Source organism: Haliotis cracherodii, unplaced genomic scaffold (assembly GCF_022045235.1).
Source record: "Haliotis cracherodii isolate W230 unplaced genomic scaffold, xgHalCrac1.p SCAF_9, whole genome shotgun sequence".
Taxonomy (NCBI): Eukaryota; Metazoa; Mollusca; class Gastropoda; order Lepetellida; family Haliotidae; genus Haliotis; species Haliotis cracherodii.
The window spans coordinates 2,985,504-3,006,508 of record NW_027266343.1 but is presented as its reverse complement, the minus strand read 5'-3'; the positions used below and the strand labels follow the sequence as shown (position 1 = coordinate 3,006,508).

Sequence of the window (21,005 nt, the reverse complement as noted above, 5' to 3'; positions counted from 1 at the left end):
CGGCTCTGACCATACTGATGTTTGGAACACCTTCACGTAAGTAGCCTTATTACAATGCCTAAAGAATGTTTACCAATTCTTATTTTCAAAATAAACAGCTTGCCTCTACGTTAATGATATGTTCCAGAGTGAAAATAATCAAACGATCACACATAGACACATATCTACCTCTATAATTCTTCTCTCGAACTTCTCCTTGTCTTTGACATCTTTCTGCAATTGAATAATAGATAAAAACACACATTCAAAAGTAGATCATCAAATCAATTTCATTTGAAATGTACAATTAAACAAATCTTTGTCTCATCGATATGAAGATGAGTCTTGTTTGGTAATGCAGATGGTATGGGTCAATTCTTAAGAAACAATATATACTCACAACTCAAAGAAACAGAATTAAAAACGAAACAAAAACAATACAAAAATGTCTGAAAAAAGAACTTAATCTGTGTACCGTATATGACCGCGTATAAGCCGAATTTTGAGGACCAGAAAAAAGATTCTGTAAAAAGGGGTCGGCTTATCCACGGGATACACTTTCATGATAGTATTTTTCAGATTGTGATCTGTCAGAAACATCGCCTGAATGACGGTCTGATAGATCACAACTTCCCGAAAGTTTGGAATGTGCCACGACTAGAGCCATTATTGTTATAAATTATCAATAAAGTTATTATTATACACCAATGTTGTCATTATTAAAAAAATGTTATGCATGTGACTACTTCCGATAATAAGTTTTCAATTGAATGTTCAAAGTTTATCGTTCTTCGTAAACTTCACAATCTTTACATGTAACAATATATGTAATTCACAGCTAAAATATATAATCCCCAGATGAAATCGCCAATAGCTATTACGTACGTTTTGCAAAGTTCATAAATTGATAGTGAACAAGTGTCTACCTTTATTGAAAGAGGCAAATAAACAACTGTATCGGCGAGTTATTCCGTTCGCCATTTGCAAAAACATGTGATCAGCTGTTTCCTGTGACGTCACAAACGGTGACCACTGTGATTGCTTCCTGTTGTTTAAAAAGCAACACGGTACACAAGGAAATGAGCATTGATAATAACGGGCCGATTGGTCTTGTCATGTTGTTTACACAAACATTTTCAAGTTGTGGGTGCTTAGCGATCGTGTTGGGAGTAGGGACTTAATTCCTTTGTTTTCGAGAGATTAGTTTAATAAACTGGAGAAGCCTGTGAGTAAGTGATGGTCATTCAATGTGTTCATAGTATGATAGTTTATTTAATTCAATTGGATTAACATGCAATAGTGGTGTAAATGGGGTTATAAAAGTTGGTATATTTTTACTGACTGACATTTTCATCATGAGTTGGAAACGAAAACGCCATGCTTACGATGCTGAATTCAAACTGCGAGTCTTCGCTCTAGCTGATATATTTTTTCACGGGTTCGTAATTCTATATACACCGATTCACAAAATGGCGCTTTTTGTTGATGGCAACATATAACGATCATTATGAGATTAAAAAGACCCACGAGAAACAGCTTCCCACATTATGAAAGTGGATGACTGGTTTGTTAAATCTTTATTAGAAATAATAATGACTTTTTCAATATGATTAAAACGTTTTTCATCTTATATTTTTGAATATCTGCGAGTACCGGCACATGTCTTGCAGTCCGACTTCGCAGTGTTATTTGCCTTTCAATTCCTGGTTCGGCTTATCTGCGGGTCATATCATTTTCTCTCGTATTTCAATGGTCAAGTTAGCACCTCGGCTTATCTACGGGGTCGGCTTATCCGCGGTCATATACGGTATTATTATTCTCATTTTGATAAAAAAAATTCTATCTGATGAATGTTTAACAAAATATGGGTACATGTTTTGGACAGTGGTAGTGGAGGACAACGATGTAAAATTACTTAAAGTACTCTACTCATGTCACATCTTTCACACTAATTGTTATAATAAAATTCAGTAATTTTCCCCATCTTCAAAAGGTGTGTAACCATATGGAACAATACACTGGAAAAGTTAAGACAATTTTCTTGACACACAGGTCAAAATAAGATATTTTTCTTGATATATACTGGTCACAACAACATACTTTTCTCAAAACATTGGCCACAATAAGCCATGATTATTGATACACAGGCCACAATAAGTCATGATTATTGATACACTGGCCACAATAAGCCATGATAATTGATACACAGGCCACAATAAGCCATGATTATTGATACACTGGCCAAAATAAGCCATGATTATTGATACACTGGCCATGATAAGCCATGATTATTGATACAATGGCCACAATAAGCAATTATTATTGATACACTGGCCACAATTAGCCAAGCTATTCTTTTGTAAGTAAGTAGAAAATACAAACTGTACATATTTTGTGTAGACATGTATTGTGATACAGGTCTGTGTCCATCATGGATCATATCGAAGGCCACGTGTCATTGCACATCAGTGTTTCAGTGTATAGTTTCAATCATAATGATAATCAGAATGATAATAATATTTACACAATAGAACAGACAACAGAAGAATTTTGACAAATTCAATATACATGAACTAAGTGTATGTTACACAACTGATCTATTGACAGCAGATCATAGTGAAAGTGTGTTGCCTCTTTCTGGGCATAATAATATAATAAGAACAATATCATACAAAAAGTTACCCACCAAGAAATACACCGGAAACACAAAATCCCATGTACCCAAAGGAAGTATAAAATAATGATCTCAAAGAATGAAAAAAGACCAATTTCAACAGAGCTATAACAACCACACAACGGGAACTTTCAGAGGATATTATTCTGCATGTTTGTTTTGAGGTCAAGGAGAAACAAAACGAAATATAAGACAGTATTAAGGGGCATCATGTAGGAAAACAAATCCTACTCATTAAACTGAATAAAACAGCTTGTGGGACACGTTGAATGGACACTCTGGGCCATTCCACAAATTCAAATTCCTCAGAATCTATGGAATCGCACAAAACATTTTCTAGTTACAAGAAATACATAGAACAAAACTTATTCTACAAAATTACACAGCATCCAAGAAATTACACAGATTCAGCATCCATGGAATAGCAGAATCAATGGAGTCACAAATATTCCACTGGAACCATGCAGAATTCATGGAACTACTCAGTATCCATGGAATTACACAGATTCAATTGAGTCACACATATTCCATGGAAACTATGCAGAATTCATGAAACTACTAAGCATCCATGGAATTACACAGATTCAATGGAGTCACACATATTCCATGGAAACTATGCAGAATTCATGAAACTACTCAGCATCCATGTAACGACACAGATTCAATGGCGTGACACATATTCCATGGAAACTATGCAGAATTCATGGAACTACTCAGCATCCATGGAATTACACAGATTCAATGGAGTCACACATATTCCACGGAAACTATGCAGAATTCATGGAACTACTCAGCATCCATGGAATTACACAGATTCAACGGAGTCACACATATTCCATGGAAACTATGCATAATCCATGGAACTACACAGCATCCATGGAATTACATACAGAATCACACAGAGCCCATGAGAATGTACAGGGAATTGCGAACAATCTTGACCATGAAGACGACATACTCCTGGGTGTGGTGTACCTGTATTCAGCAGGATGTATGCACATGTGCAGCTGTGACAGGGGGAAGAGGATGCAATTAATAGGTCTTACAAAGGTCAGTTAGATTGAGGTTGATAGTCCTAAATACAGAGAACACCAACAAACTGACCTATTCTTCACTATAATTCACTTTAATGGTTTAAGGTGTGTTTTAATCACTCATGAAGAACATGTGTCTAGGCAAAAATAAAATAACTTGTTTTTTTCTCTGCCCGTATCTGACCAAACTAGTGGAAAGATAAATCATTTATAGATCCATTTCCTGACCACATGCTTTTAACTCATGCACATTGTGGCATTTGATAAATACGAAAATGTAATTAACCAACCAAAGTTATTATTTCTGAGGACTGAGTTATTTTCTTAGTGAATTGGTGGTGATGATGAGTGGAGGTGAGTCAAATACTTTTTTATTTTTGTTTGTTTGTTGTTTAACGCCGCCCTCAGCAATATTCCAGCTATATGAAGATGGTCTGTAAATAATCAAGTCTGGACCAGAAAATCCAGTGATTGACATTACAAGCATCGATCTATGAAACTGGGATAAGATGACGAGCATCGACCATGTCAACGAGTCTGACCACACGATGTTGCTAGTCGCCTCTTATGACAAACATGGGTTGCAGAAGACCAAATCTAATCCAGATCTTCATGGGTCGAGTCAAAAACTGGCTACATCGATCATGAAAAAACGGTGTAGTTTATTAGGACAGCTATCCAAACAAATCTAAGGTGTCAAATGGAACCAGGGTATTTATCATGATAGAATGGAGACATAACACACTGGACAATGGAGGATTGGGAAAACCTCCAAATGTACGAGGATGTCCTGAGTTGGAGAAGATGAATGAGAGAAATGGCAGAGAGCTGATGACACAGAGGAGAGAGAAGCAGGGGTTACACGGTACACAAAACTCACAACTACAAATTGTAGTCCGCCCTGAAACATGAGACAGGAACAAACGTGGAGTCAATTCACGCTGGACATAAACATTGATCTAATATTTTTTGTGCCAATCTTGCATCGGAAGAACTATTTCCTGAAAGTTGATTAATAAGAAGCATACATTGTTTACAGTCCACAAAAGTGCTTTGTTTGACAGAACCCTTTGATGTTTCTTCCTGGAAAAACTAATCAGAATATTCTTTTCACAAAAATAGTTTTGAAAACTGAGAGTGAGTGACTGAATGCTGTATACCACCGCAGTCAGACATTTTTTAGCTCTTTAATGGCAGGTAGTGAATAATCAAATCTTGGTCAGCCAAACAACTGGAAGCACCTTCAGGATGCGCACCATAGTGAGATGATGTGATGACTGGCAGTGTTTAGCAATGGGGATGCAAGAGGTGAAACACTGTAACAATAAGAAACTGTTTTCCATAAGAGTTCCCTGTGTTTATTGTACCACAGTGATTGGAGAACCTCTTGGAGCACACATGAGCTGTCAATGGTTTGGTAAAGGTTGGTTGGTTGGTTTGTTGTTTAACGCCGCACTCAGCAGTATTCCAGCTATATGACGGTGGTCTGTAAATAATCGAGTCTGGACCAGACAATCCAGTGATTGATGTCATGAGCATCGATCCTTGCACAACCCGATCCCGTTAGTCGCCTTTTATTACAAGCATGGGTTGCTGAAGATCTATTCTACCCCGGATATTCACGGGCGGTTTGGTAAAGAGTCCTTGAGGTGCCTGCTGATGCCTATTTAGAAACCAGTTCAATACAGTGATCTGAACGTTTCACAATTGTGACACTCAAACCTGGACTTACGTAACAGGGCATCTCAAACCTAAACCAGTATTATTGAAGCTGGTCCTGCGCATTCACTGAAGAAAGACTGGGCCCAAATACATTAACCATGGTGTCTATCTGATCCATTTATCAACAGTTTGGGGGTGAGCGATTTCTCGCAAGTGAGCCCAAATACCGGAGCCAAGACATCCGTCATGTGTGTCAGTAAGCAACAGTAACAATTACTACACGCATACACTCTTTCCCTTTGTCATAGGAGATATGGCTACAAAGAAACTGCATCACAACGCTTTGAGATCACAATCAAATGACATCACTAATCTCTCCACCACTGAAGCTGGTTAATGGCTACACTCTTTACACTCAAAACACTGATTTTTACTCTACAAATTGAAAAAAGTTGAAGGAATGATTTTGGATGTTAATAGAAGTTCACACTCATATTTTTTAAGCAAATTAATCATTCAAGTTTCAGTATTCTCAAAGCAAATTAACCAATAAAACTTCAGTATGCTTTAAGTAAATTAATCAATCAAATTTCGGTATGCTTTAAACAAATCAACCAATCAAATTTCAGTATCTTTTTAGCAAATAATAACCAATCAAATTTAAGTAACATATAATCATGTTAATATTTTCACATATTAATCAGTTGTATTTCAGTAACCATTACTCTAGGTGCAATAACATGAGTTATTACCTTTTTTATTTTCACATTTTCAGCAGCTGACTTGATGGTGTTCCATGTTTTCTGTAGTGAGAGTGTCTGGTCGTCCCCGGCCTGTGTGATACGCTCTGGCTTCTTGATTCCAAAATGATGTTTCTTACAGAGCTGTAACAATGACCTTTATAATAATGGCTGTCACACATATTTATTTTCAAGTGCCTAATATTCATTAACGTTTCGATACCGTAAATCAATTTCATATACAGTCAACACTCGCTTATCCAGACAATTGAGGTTTCTTAAATGAGTTTCTGGATATCCGAATCCCTTAACTGCCCCGAGTTACCTCCCCACCCACATAGTCCCAAGGAATAAAAAAAATGTTAAATAATGCATAATATCTTTATTCAATACACTGAATATCCTAATCAATGAATGAGCAGGGACAACCGATTGCACCAATTGCACGTAGACTTCTTGTCAATTATTTTTGTCTCTTTTGTTTCTTTGCTCGGTGCATGTTGACATTCTCCATGGCAATCCAAGGAGCAAGAACAAAGTTGATCTAGCCTACAGCATTAAGGTGAAACATGACTCTCCTCCACTCAAAGAAACAAAGAAACGAAACGTTTAGAAAACCCCAATAGTCTGCATTATACACAAGAATCGTCACGCCGAAAACCCAGGTTTGATTCCCGACATGGGTACAATGTGTGAAGCCCATTTCTGGTGTCCCCCGCCGTGATATTGCTGGAATATTGCTAAAGGCGGCGTAAAACCATACTCACTCACTCACTCACAAGAAACAGAACATGGCCACCTTGGTACTTTTGTTCATTTAATCAACATGCTCAAGTGAAAAGAATGTCACCACTTAACACAACTGCTGAGTTTGTGATAAATTTAATCTTATTGCAAATATATCAATTTAATGACTCCTAATTTAGTGAATGTGGATTTCCAGTGAGACAAGCGTCCACAGTTCCAGGGCACATCTTACTTCCAGGTCAAGGTCAGTGGGGTCGGTGTTGGACAGAGACAAGACAGCGATCTTGTTGATCTTGTAGATGCTGTGCTCCTTGGCCAGAGTTCCCACCAGGGTGCGCTGTCGGATCAACAACAGCTTCCACTCCGACTCTGCAACAAGAGCAGCAATGTTATTACATGCCGGCCATACAGATACACAGTGTTGAAACATCCAAGCAGCTATCACTAGTCCTCATTTCAACACAATATATACATCACTATACATGCATGTGCAATATACTATCAAAGCAGTTGGTCCTACAATGGAAACAACACAAGCATATATAAGCCAATGTCAACTTTACATTGTATTCAGTGGAGGAGGACTAATTAAGTCATAATTAGATATTGGAAGGGCCTGTTGCGTTTGTAATGAAAGTCAACAAACATCGTGAAAATTGAGCCACATTTTTTTAACACTGTTTTAATTTGATAACACAATGTCATGAGAACTTTAAAGTTAATTGTAATCATATTCATTTCTATAGAGCTAATGCCTGTCATAAGGACAGACAGCATCTGAATTCCTGGTCAAAGTTACATTTTACCAACTGTTCAAAAACCAGTTAACAGAAACACTGAATATGGTGAGTCTGATGCTGACAAACTGCAGCAGCAATCACAACTTCTTCATGAACATGTGCAGATACATCATGGGCGTCAGATATCATGAATGTGGTTGAGGATTACAGATTAGGCCACACACGTTATATTTTTTCGTTGTCAGATTCAACCCTCGTTAAAGTTTTCCTTCTAGACTCATCAGACTGGAGCCAAATTCACAATCAGAAAATAAAATTAAAACTATAAAAAATTCTGATGTCTGGTGTGATTGTGTGAAAATTACATAAGTGTCATTATTTCATTTGGAAATTGGGCTCAAAGTTTTCCATATGAGAGGTGCTAGTGCTGCCTCTTTGCATCACAAGAACCAAGAACACAGGTCCCCCTGAAACACCTCTCACCACGGACACGTGATGTACTGTGTTGTATGAAGCATACACCTCTCACCACGGACACGTGATGTACTGTGTCGTATGAAGCATACACCTCTCACCACGGACACGTGATGTACTGTGTTGTATGAAGCACATACCTCTCGCCACGGACACATGATGTACTGTGTTGTATGAAGCACACACCTCTCACCACGGACACGTGATGTACTGTGTTGTATGAAGCATACACCTCTCACCACGGACACGTGATGTACTGTGTTGTATGAAGCACACACCTCTCACCACGGACACGTGATGTACTGTGTTGTATGAAGCACACACCTCTCGCCACGTACACGTGATGTACTGTCTTGTATGAAACATACACCTCTCGCCACTGACACGTGATGTACTGTGTTGTATGAAGCACACACCTCTAGCCACGGACACGTGATGTACTGTGTTGTATGAAGCAGAAACGTTAGGGGAAAGTGTGTAGTGGCCGCCCACACCTCTCGCCACTGACACGTGATGTACTGTGTTGTATGAAGCACACACGTTTGGGGAAAGTGTGTAGTGACCGCCCACACCTCTCGCCACTGACACGTGATGTACTGTGTTGTATGAAGCACACACGTTTGGGGAAAGTGTGTAGTGACCGCCCACACCTCTCGCCACTGACACGTGATGTACTGTGTTGTATCAAACACACACGTTAGGGGAAAGTGTGTAGTGACCGCCCACACCTCTCGCCACTAACACGTGATGTACTGTGTTGTATCAAACACACACGTTAGGGGAAAGTGTGCAGTGACCGCCTGCACCTCTCGCCACTGACACGTGATGTACTGTGTTGTATCAAACACACACGTTAGGGGAAAGTGTGCAGTGAGCGCCCACACCTCATTTTAATTTTGCTTTTACAACGCTGCATGATACATCTTTTGTGCTCTTATGTTTTGCTTCCAATTAGAATGAATCAATGAACTGTTTTGATAAGTTATTTCCACGAATGGAAAGATTGTACAGTCCGAGAGTTTTGAGACATCACTCACTCCCCCAAGATGTAATCGTGAAAGTGTTCAAATATCCTCAAATGCATTCCGTTTTCAAGATAATCCTGAAAGATAGCGGTGCATCAGAGCCACTGAGTACAGTATTTTCTTGTGTATAGTGCACATTCTTTTAAAAAAACACAGCTGTGTAGAAGGGGATGCACATTATACACGCCATAATGAGTTTTGATGTTTTTTCCCCCATAGAAAGACATTACCGTGAGCATGTAACACCGGAAATACCATGTCAACAAATCCATACTGTAGTACGCAAATTAATCATGTAATTACACTGTCTGGCTTTGAAAAGTGTTCTTTGTATATCTGGACTTACGTTTGTAACTTATTTCATTAATTTTATACAAAATTCCTTTTAATATTGTTTTAATTAATTTTGGCGAAATTGTGTGTGAAGCGATCGGAAGATCTCACAACTCACCATTATTAACAGCAACCACGGTCAGATTACTGCTATTGACTCCTTGAAACAAACTTTAGTTGACAGAGAATGGATACATATATGATAAATGCCATACTATGACTCATTAAAAGTCATACTTGTTGTAGTTTGACGATTCTATGTCAACACATAGTTCTCGTGATCACGTGCGCGGGAGCCTCAACGGTGACTGGTCAAACTGGTTCCATGTAAAAAATAATAACCAGCAATAGCGATCAGCTGCTACACTTAGGGTTATTATTATTTTTGATATATCTAGTAAAAGCTGCAACTAAATTAACAAGATATTGGAATATATTATGCCTGATAAAAAAAGTTTCAGTTGCAATTTTTGCCGATCCTTGCATTAAAATCCTGTAAAGTTATATCATTGGGTGTGTCTTAACCAAATCACCGGTAGATTCCAAGAAAACGTGTGTACAGCTGATTGGTGTTTCCGCCTAGTTTACAAGAAAATACACAAGGTAATTTTAATCCCTGGATGTAAAAGAATGCCTAGCAGAACAAAAATACACTTTAAATGGTAAATCAACATGTCTTGTGATTTTTTATCTCAAATTTCAAATTTGTACTGACCAAGTTACTCATCACCCATTCGTTTACCGGAATTCGCTGACAGGGTACATCTATGGTGTAATATTTTTCTGCGCATGATATTCGATTTTTCCAAAAAAAATACTGAATCTGCTAGAGGGGGGTGCGCATTATACTCAAAAAAATACGGTATGTCAACTCCATTGTATTTCAGACAACTTGTTTTCATACCTTCGATGAGATGCAACTCATTTTCAGAGTAAAAGATATGATGACTGAAGCTGTTATTTATTCGCTTGAACTGTCAGATATAAACCCCCAAACTTTAGGAATCAAGATTTGTATCTAACATCAAATTATATCCTGAGGTTTTTTTGTTATGTTGTGAGTGAGTGAGTGAGTGAGTGAGTGAGTGAGTGAGTGAGTGAGTGAGTGAGTGAGTGAGTGAGAGTTGAACAGTATTCCAGTTATATCCAGGTCTCAGACGTTTACCCACAAGCACAGGAATGGTGCTGACAAAAATAGAAACATAATTGGAGCAAGCCGTGATTCGAGCCCACCAGGATTCCGGCGTGCCCAAGCAACGGAACAGCAAAGCAAATTGCAGTGCCTTAGATGACCTGGCCACCCATGCCTCAAATTCACAATGGAAACAGGTTCCAGCCGAAGGTGAACCCAGTTTCTTGGAGTCAAGTTTCCCCCTCCTCATCTGCATGGAGCAGGTCCAGCTGTAGGTGATGCAACATTGATGGCCTCAACTGCAGCTTCTTCACCTCCATGTGCCATGTGGGAGTATATTGATGATCATTGCAGTGGCCGGAGATCCACCAGCCACTCCATCACACCATGGAGCAGTGATGAATAAGTTAGCACTCCTGATGTACACACATTCCTCACAGATTAATCCAGTAATCATTCACTTCAAACATGGCCACACTTGGTAAACACATCTTATAAACTTTCCAGACCGGGCCATCCACTCACTCACTTCCTGTCACGCCAACAATGTGTTGTCCAGCTGTTAGGGTGTTTGCTTGTTCGAGTAGCAAGTTTGATTCTGCACATATTCGTGGTGATTTTGCCTAGATTTTATTGTCACTGCTACAAGAGCCATAAAACTCTGACAATTAAATCACTCTGAATCTGAATCCCATGCTGGCTTGGAGCAACATGACTTAATTCTAACTACAAACAAGAGAAGGCTGTAGCTCACTTGAATTGTCTTGGCAGTACTGGCACCATTTCATTACTAGCATCATGTCACAGGGTTAACAAGAATATGCAAAACTAGGTTCCAAATGTTTTGATACAACAAAGTAGCAGATATTTTATATAGCAGCCATGTTTTAAATTGAAATCTCAATGCAACTGTTTACAAGTCAATTTGAGACACGTCACACTTTGACCTCTACTGACCTTGACCTAATTTTTAAACATGTCCTCCAACATATATAATAACCCCAAGATTTACTGAAAATGATGCTAAGTTCAGGCAAGACGACTGTTAGGTGTTTGGTACAGACTGTTCCATCTGAACACAAAAAAGAAATTCCACTTTTCCCTGCATCTAAAAAAACATGGTGTAAAACCATGTCTTCATCAAGAGCTAACCAGATTACCATGACAACTGGATGACAACACACCTGAGACCAACAAGTAGACCAACGCTTACACATACACATCTGCGCCTTGTGCATAATGTGCCAAGTGGACGCTGCACATGCCAAGTTAATGATGTTTTCAGCGTGTGACCTGCCCCTAAACACCTGTGGGACACACGTTGGTGTTTCACATGCTCACACTGGCTGAACATGAAGTGGGCAGCTCTAAATCACCATCCGTTGGGAATACAAGCAATGAAGCTACTGCCTTCACACGGAATTAGACAGCAAACTTACACATTCACTACAAAGCATAACTACATGTATGTTGTAAGTGCTTTAAGACTGGTGGAAGCCCACAGAACTAACTAAATAATGAATCCAACTCAAGTCTAGATTACCTCAGCTCTGAAATTAAGCATTGTTCTGGGCTCCATTTGGATTTTAGTTTTTATTTAGTATATAAATAGTTTTAAATAAGATTATTAAATATATCTGGGACTAAATGTTAGTTTAGTGGAAGCGAACAAAAATGTGTGTGTGAGTTTGGATTGATACATCTAGGAACTTTATTTCAGTCACAATACAGCGTGTCAACTCGTCGGAGGAAAGTGAGTGAGTGAGTGAGTGAGTATGGTTTTACGCCGCTTTTAGCAATAATCCAGCAATATCACGGCGGGGGACACCGGAAAATGGGCTTCACACATTGTACCCATATTGGGAATCGAACCCGGGTCTTCGGAGTGACGAGCCAACGCTTTAACCACTAGGCTACCCCACCACCCTCGTCAGAGGAAAGTCAAGTGATGCTGGTTTTAGACGTTCACAACTTTCTCAAAGCTGCGTGGTCAGGATGAAGGATTTATGGATTTCTATTATATCTTCCTGTTTCCAGACTCGATTATTTACAGCTGCCGTCATACGGCTGGAATATTGCTGAGGGCTGCATTAAACAACAAACAAACAAACAAATAAAATCTTTCTGTTTCAAATACACAGCAGAAACCTGGTTCTTATGTGCAAGTGATGACCTCTCTCGAACACACCCCTCATAGTCAAGTCATGATTTGAACAATCACATGGTGGCAGCATGTGCCCTTACCAACGTACACCACTGAGATATGAGGACACCCAATCAGCCAGGGCGTACATTGCAACCACCTATCCTAGGTGTAATTAGTTTGTACAAACATTGAATACTTGGAAGCCATTCAACCCTGGAATTCAAATGGACTGACAATGAATAAATTAATTTTACCTCCTCATAGCTACACTGCAACAACTATAGAAGTGCTTGCAGGTACCTTGCAGTACCAAGCAGCATGCTCATTGATATTTCTAGAGTAAGTGAGCATGGGTTTACACCACTTTTACATAGTATTATTCCGATTGGGGTTTAGTGGGGATGGGTTATCCAGACCTCCCTTACCCCTTTTGAAAAGCCAAAGCGGTATGATGTAGACAATCTCCCACTCCGCACAAACAACCCACCCCCCACCCGAGAGTGGATTTTGATATTTTGGAACCCCCTTTTAAAAACCCAAGGTAGGATGTTATAGAAAAGACACACACACAAACACACACACACACAACACACACACACACACACACACACACACACACACACACACACACACACACACACACACACACACACACACACACACACACACACACACACACACTGAGAGAGCATTTTGATATATCCTTTTAAAAATGCTGGCTCCGTCCTTGTTTTACAATATTCCATCAACATCACCGTGACCTTCCGGGGTACTACTGGTATCCTAAGAAGGTTATCATTCAACACACATCATTATTGGAATCTTACAACTACAACAGACTGTTTCACAACCATTATGCTTCATCCCAGGAATATGTAAATGATACAGTTTATGATAAAATTTATAGCTGGTGCAGCACAAAATCACTACCATTTACAATCTGACAATCAAAATATTGATCCACACATCGGTTGATGTTTGTAGGTGTACACAAGTTATGGAATCAGAGGAAACTAGCGTCAAACCGCGGAAACTCCAAAACTCATTGTTTTTCATTCATTAAAGTAAGTTCATTTGGAAGTAAAATTATTATATTTTTGACCTTCTGTATTTAATGTTTAGGCTTAACACTTTGTTAACCAACTACAAGAATGTTGAAGAATCATTTGATACATTTTGTCCCATCAGGCCATACAATGCACGTACAATAGACCGATATTTGACTGCATTCATATCACAGGCTATTTATAAGGCTGAAAGGGCATGTAAAGAACACTGAACACAACTGCACTGAAGGCTATACAGTGTGTGCCCTCAGTCTGAGACACAAGTATAGGACTAGTACTGTACAGTACCAAACACTGCCTGCATCACAAGGGTGATCTCAAGGACATAATCAAGACTTACACAATCAGTGCCCTTGGAGAATAAAACCAGACAGTGTGTGAGGCCAACCAACACCATGACCAGATGATGACCGAGCTGCCTAACTTTGATGAGAATAAAACCAGACAGTGTGTGAGGCCAACCAGCACCATGACCAGATGATGACCGAGCTGCCTAACTTTGATGAGAATAAAACCAGACAGTGTGTGAGGCCATCCAGCACCATGACCAGATGATGACCGAGCTGCCTAACTTTGATGAGAATAAAACCAGACTGTGTGTGAGGCCAACCAGCACCATGACAAGATGATGACCGAGCTGCCTAACTTTGATGAGAATAAAACCAGACAGTGTGTGAGGCCAACCAGCACCATGACAAGATGATGACCGAGCTGCCTAACTTTGATGAGAATAAAACCAGACAGTGTGTGAGGCCAACCAGCACCATGACCAGATGATGACCGAGCTGCCTAACTTTGATGAGAATAAAACCAGACAGTGTGTGAGGCCAACCAGCACCATGACCAGATGATGACCGAGCTGCCTAACTTTGATGAGAATAAAACCAGACAGTGTGTGAGGCCAACCAGCACCATGACCAGATGATGACCGAGCTGCCTAACTTTGATGAGAATAAAACCAGACAGTGTGTGAGGCCAACCAGCACCATGACCAGATGATGACCGAGCTGCCTAACTTTGATGAGAATAAAACCAGACAGTGTGTGAGGCCAACCAGCACCATGACCAGATGATGACCGAGCTGCCTAACTTTGATGAGAATAAAACCAGACAGTGTGTGAGGCCAACCAGCACCATGACCAGATGATGACCGAGCTGCCTAACTTTGATGAGAATAAAACCAGACAGTGTGTGAGGCCAACCAGCACCATGACCAGATGATGACCGAGCTGCCTAACTTTGATGAGAATAAAACCAGACAGTGTGTGAGGCCAACCAGCACCATGACCAGATGATGACCGAGCTGCCTAACTTTGATGAGAATAAAACCAGACAGTGTGTGAGGCCAACCAGCACCATGACCAGATGATGACCGAGCTGCCTAACTTTGATGAGAATAAAACCAGACAGTGTGTGAGGCCAACCAGCACCATGACCAGATGATGACCGAGCTGCCTAACTTTGATGAGAATAAAACCAGACAGTGTGTGAGGCCAACCAGCACCATGACCAGATGATGACTGAGCTGCCTAACTTTGATGAGAATAAAACCAGACAGTGTGCAAGGACAACTAGTACCTAGGGCTAGGACGAGGTTAAATTTACTATCTGGTCCACCCCCTATTACCAGACCAGCTGTAGGTCTCAAGAGATAGGTCCATGCATATACTAAAGGTGACTGAAAATTTATCTTTATTCAAATATATAAATCAGAAGGAATAGGTACATTGTCAGAAAGAAATGCGAACATTAGTGACTGGAAGTGTAACCATCGAATTCTCAATATGTTTTCAATATATTACGTGACTAACCATGGGTCTGGGTAGCGCTGTGGGTACTGGGATCCCATGACCAGATGATCATTGAACTGCCCATACCTTCATGAGAATATAACCCTGACAGATGCAAACTCCTTGACCAGGTGACTAACGAGTTCCCAACACCTTGACCAGATGACTAACAAGTTCCCAACACCTTGACCAGATGACAAATGAGTTCCTAGATGACTAATGAGTTCTCAACACCTTGACCGGGTGACTAACGAGTTCCCCACACCTTGATACAGTAGATGACTAACGAGATCCCTACACCTTGACCAGGTGACCTACAAGATCCCAACACCTTGACTAGATGACTAACAAGATCCCTACACCTTGACAAGATGACTAATGAAATCCCAACACCTTGACCAGGTGACTAGCGAGTTCCCAACACCTTGACCACATGACTAATGAGTTCTCCACACCTTGAGCAGGTGACTAACGAGTTCCTAACACCTTGACCAGGTGACCTACAAGATCCCAACACCTTGACCAGGTGACTAACGAGTTCCCAAGACCTTGACTAGATGATGAATGAGATCCCAACACCTTGACCAGGTGACTAGCGAGTTCCCAACACCTTGACCACATGACTAATGAGTTCTCCACACCTTGAGCAGGTGACTAACGAGTTCCTAACACCTTGACTAGATGACTAACAAGATCCCTACACCTTGACAAGATGACTAATGAAATCCCAACACCTTGACCAGGTGACTAGCGAGTTCCCAACACCTTGACCACATGACTAATGAGTTCTCCACACCTTGAGCAGGTGACTAACGAGCTCCTAACACCTTGACCAGGTGACTAACGAGTTCCCAACACCTTGACCACATGACTAACAAGGTCCCTACACCTTGACCACATGACTAACGAGATCCCAACACCTTGATCAGATGACTAATGAGTTCTCATCACCTTGAGCAGGTGACTAACGGGCTCCCAACACCTTGACCAGATGACTAACTTGGTCCAACACCTTGACCAGGTGACTAACAAGTTCCTAACACCATGACCAGATGACTAACAAGTTCCCAACACCTTGACCAGGTGACTAATGAGGTCCAACATCTTGACCAGATGACTAACGAGGTCCAACACCTTGACGAGTTCACATGGATGAGACCAGCCTGGCACTAGCACACTACAGTTACTTCAACATCATAAGTTGTAATGCTGGAATCCCCTTGTGCAAGTGGGCTCATGGTCTCTCCTTGTGGTGAACACACACACTGATGATGGAGACCAGCATACTAATGTCAGGGTTATCAGTGTTCCAGACAACCTAATGAGGCCACACAGGCAGACAGACTTCCCCCTGCATACACTGTAGGCAGATTCTTACCATAAGACTATGGAATGAGTTGGTTCGATTTGTAATGAAGACACTGCCTTGATGAATCTATGGAAATCTTGTCGGACAGCATGATCGATCATGAACACATGATTGAGTCATCATAAATCTAAATTCAACTAAATCTGTTCTCAGGGAACATTTTGGCCAGTTGGAAATATATTTCCAGATCATATTTCACACTAGCAGTCTATTCCGGACTTTTGAATCTACCAGCCTGAACTTTGTTCTCTGAATGAAAGTAATAATATAGATTCTTGTAGCTAAGTTTACAAGATGAAACAGAATTTTACTAGACTTTGGAATTGTGGATGAAGTCACTTTTATTGTATAAAATTAATTCTCATAAAAACATGGTGCTAAGAATAACTGGGACCGTACCGATGGAGACTGATGTCAAGTGTCTTATTTCACGAGCAAGTACGCCTGCAGCATGGTAGAGCAAACCTCCAGCTCACCTTGACCCTCGTGGTTAAATCATAAATTTGTCATATTGAAGACATGGTGACAATGTATGAACGCTTTTCCTGCCCTCCCCTCCAAGTTATGGCTGGAATATTGCTAAATACATCATAAAACCCTTCTCACGCATCCAGGCTCTGAAAGCTGTCTGTTTGTTTGTTTGTGTGTTGTTTAACGCCACATTCAGCAATAATCCAGCTATATGACGGCGGTCTGTAAATAATCGAGTCTGGACCAGAGAATCCAGTGAGTGACATCATGAGCATCAATCCACGCAATTGGGATACCATGACATGCATCAACAAAGTCAGCGAGCCTGACCACCCGATCCTGTTAGTCACCTCTTACTACAAGCATGGTTTGCTGAAGATCTATTCTACCCGGATCTTCACGGCCCTGAAAGCACTTGAACTGCAACGTAACTAAGGAAACTGATAAGGTAGACTTTCTGATAACCCCTGTCAATCTATGACCTCATCACACACCTGCTTGAATAAACAATGTCAGTGCATTCAAAGTGGACTCATTTCCCAGAAGGGTGGTCGGCTAGCTTAGTGGTTAAAGCAGTCGCCCATCAAGCCAAAGACCCACGTTCGATCCCAGACATGGATACGAACACCATTTCTGGTGTCCCCCACCATGACATTGCTGGAATATTGCTTAACGCTGCGCATAACCATACACACTCACTCACTCATTTCCCACTCCAGAGAACAAATAAACATGTGCAATAGATGTGGTACCTATGTTCTGCGTAAAAAAACACGCCTTCTTGAAATACTGAAATCTTAGTTCGCTTTTAGCTGAATAGAAAGTTTCACATCTTCTCTCATTGCAGATATATTGTATGGCAATTCAACTCACTTTGTGTCATCTTACTCATTTAACTATTTGTTTTAACAATCTGCCAGTCCCATTTTAAACTCCCACTCCACAACCTCATTAATTTGTAACACGAAATAATCTTAACAGTGTAGATAATGAAGGAAGCCTTGGGGTCCGGGAGGTCTTCTTCTATAGTATTTGAATCTAGGGATTTCAGCAATATTCCAGCAATATCACGGCGGGGGACACCCGAAATGGGCTTCACACATTGTACCCATGTCAGGAATCAAACCGGGTCTTCAGTGTGACAAGATACACTTTAACCACTAGGCTACCCGACTGCGCCTGTAGACAGTGAAGGGAGCTTTGGGGTCCTGGTGTTCTTCTCCCATGGTATTTGAATCTAGGGAGCCCTAAAAATCTTTTCGCTTTTACAGCAGGGCTAGGACAAGAACTCCTGGTGTGTTCCAGTATACTTTGAAGGGGGATCCTTGATGTATTGAGGAAGAATTTGTGAGGGTGTTTGATTACATGCATTATCTGTCGTACATCATCACAGGAAGGTCAATGGTATGACATGACACATACCGCATTTGCTGTAATAAGAAATTCACAGGTGCTTCTTCAATCCATGCACAAGTTCAATTGTCAGAAGTTGAGCAGTACAGAACAAATTTAGTTCAAATATTATATGAAACTAAAACATATCCTATAATATTTACCAGGTAATTATATACTCACACAAAACTGCTGGGTTTTTTTTGTAAAGAATCTGTAAAATTATTATGATATACAAAAGAAAATATAGAAGGTCATGTAAATTTTCAGGTTGAGTATGGGACACCTACAAAGATTACAGATAGGTATGACCGCCTCCCTGGTCTAGTGATAGAGTGTGCGCCCGGAGAGCGGAAGCTCCGGGGTTCAATCCCCAGCCGGGTCATACCAAACGACGTACTTGTTGTTACACTGCCTGGTGCTCTGCAATAAAGGGCTAAAACAAGGACTGGATTAGTATACTGTGTCTGAGTGGGGTGTTCTCTTTCCACCTCACCAACAGATGGCAGATAGGTCTAGAATTTGGTCAGGGATCTTATTGGGGGGGGGGGTGGGGGGGGAGAAGAGACATGTAGTTAGTAATTGTCACACCATCAATCATGTGACCAGCCTATCCCCCCCCCCCCCAAAAAAAAACAAAAAAAACAAAACAATCCTCCCTGCCTGTCGTATCCATCATCCGTATTCTTAGCAAACAATATTCTGTACAAAATAGAAACAATTTGTAATCTTAAACCGCTATCCAAAACTCCCACATCGAATATTAGCGCAAGTGTTGAGGAGAGCCAATATCTCCCTGTTTCATCTCCTACATACCCTAAAGCAAGCACCACTATTGATGCAACGACTTAGGTGTTTTCCCTAACACATAACAGGCAATCAAGTCTTCAGCCATCCTCTGTTCTCACCCCGTGGCATCATCTGACAGTCAGACCAAGAAATACAATCAATGCCTTTCTAAGGAGAGTTACCTATCGTAATTCAATTCTAGCCAATTTGGCCATTTCCCCCGCTCTTACCAACGATGCTCCCTGAGAGAGGGTGGGTAAACATGGGCAATATTGATCAGGATATTTCTGATATCAAACTACTTGGCTAGATAGCATCAATATTCTATAAATATTGCGTGATGGTTGCCATTATCGAAGCAGGAAGGACATTTTGATTATTCTTATGTCATTTTTGCATACGCAAATGCAATGTGGCTGACATTGAACAGGAAGTTTGTATTACTGATTAATACTTGTCAAAATATAATGGTTTTATCTTGTGGAATAATAAAGAATGATGAAGAATGCTTACGCTATTAGAGATGCTGAGGCTTCAATCGTGGCATAAACGTGAGCTAGAGTATTACTGTAACACCACAGCCCTCAAAAATGAAGTAAACAAACTTAGAATTATTCTGAATTCTAGAACTGATTGCTAAGCTTTGAGCATGTTGAGTAATGAAGTAGGATATTAACATATTGGTAAAACAATTGCAACAAACATTTTGCATAAAGAAGATTTTTTTCCACAAAGAGCCACAAATGAAACACACTTAAATTTCATTTTGATATGTCTAACAAGTTATAGACAAATAAAGATTGCTTTATTAACATTTAACATTGCGTGGCAATTTCTAAAAAATACAACAATGGTACTGCCCACATGCCACACGTACAGTAAATTACGTTTATTACAAACACGCTTATTACAAACTAACCTATATAACGAACTTAATTTTAGTCCAAGCCATTTGTTGTACATATGCTGTATATACGCTTATAACCAACTATGGTTATTGCAAACTAAACTTAGTGGTCCCTTTGTGTTTGTTATGACCGTAGTTTACTGTAATTAGAATTGTATTTCCTCTATTAGACACTGGTTCTTCTATAAACGCTGGCCTTTAATTGACACCGGTTCATATGCTCTGTCCAAGAAATAGAAGCCATGTCTCTGTTAGATGCCGGGTCCCAAGATGAAAGTTTCCTATTTTTTACTGTGATGTGTCAGTGATTAATAAAGACCCTGACTGTACACGCATTCCCTCTGACTTTTGTAGGTTGGAATAAAGACAAAACTTGCATGACCAGATTGTTATATATGTGGACATCTAAATACAGTTTTCCAGGGCTATTCAAACTATTCCCAATCAGACATTTTGTACCTATTGAGATTCTACAGCGGTTACCAGGGTAGGGTCGTTGAATAGGGTGTCGGGGACCCGGGTAGTATATTTGGG

At 40.3% G+C, this 21,005-nt stretch overlaps 1 protein-coding gene across 1 annotated transcript in view; it reads right to left on the bottom strand.

The window, feature by feature from the left end:
- LOC139452503 (phosphatidylinositide phosphatase SAC2-like) overlaps window positions 1–21,005 on the bottom strand; it is a 390,307-nt gene that overhangs the window by 319,418 nt on the left and 49,884 nt on the right. Inside the window, 3 exon segments of the mRNA XM_071234004.1 lie at window positions 169–213; window positions 6,102–6,233; window positions 7,069–7,205. Of these exon segments, the coding sequence (XP_071090105.1) occupies window positions 169–213; window positions 6,102–6,233; window positions 7,069–7,205 (314 nt within the window).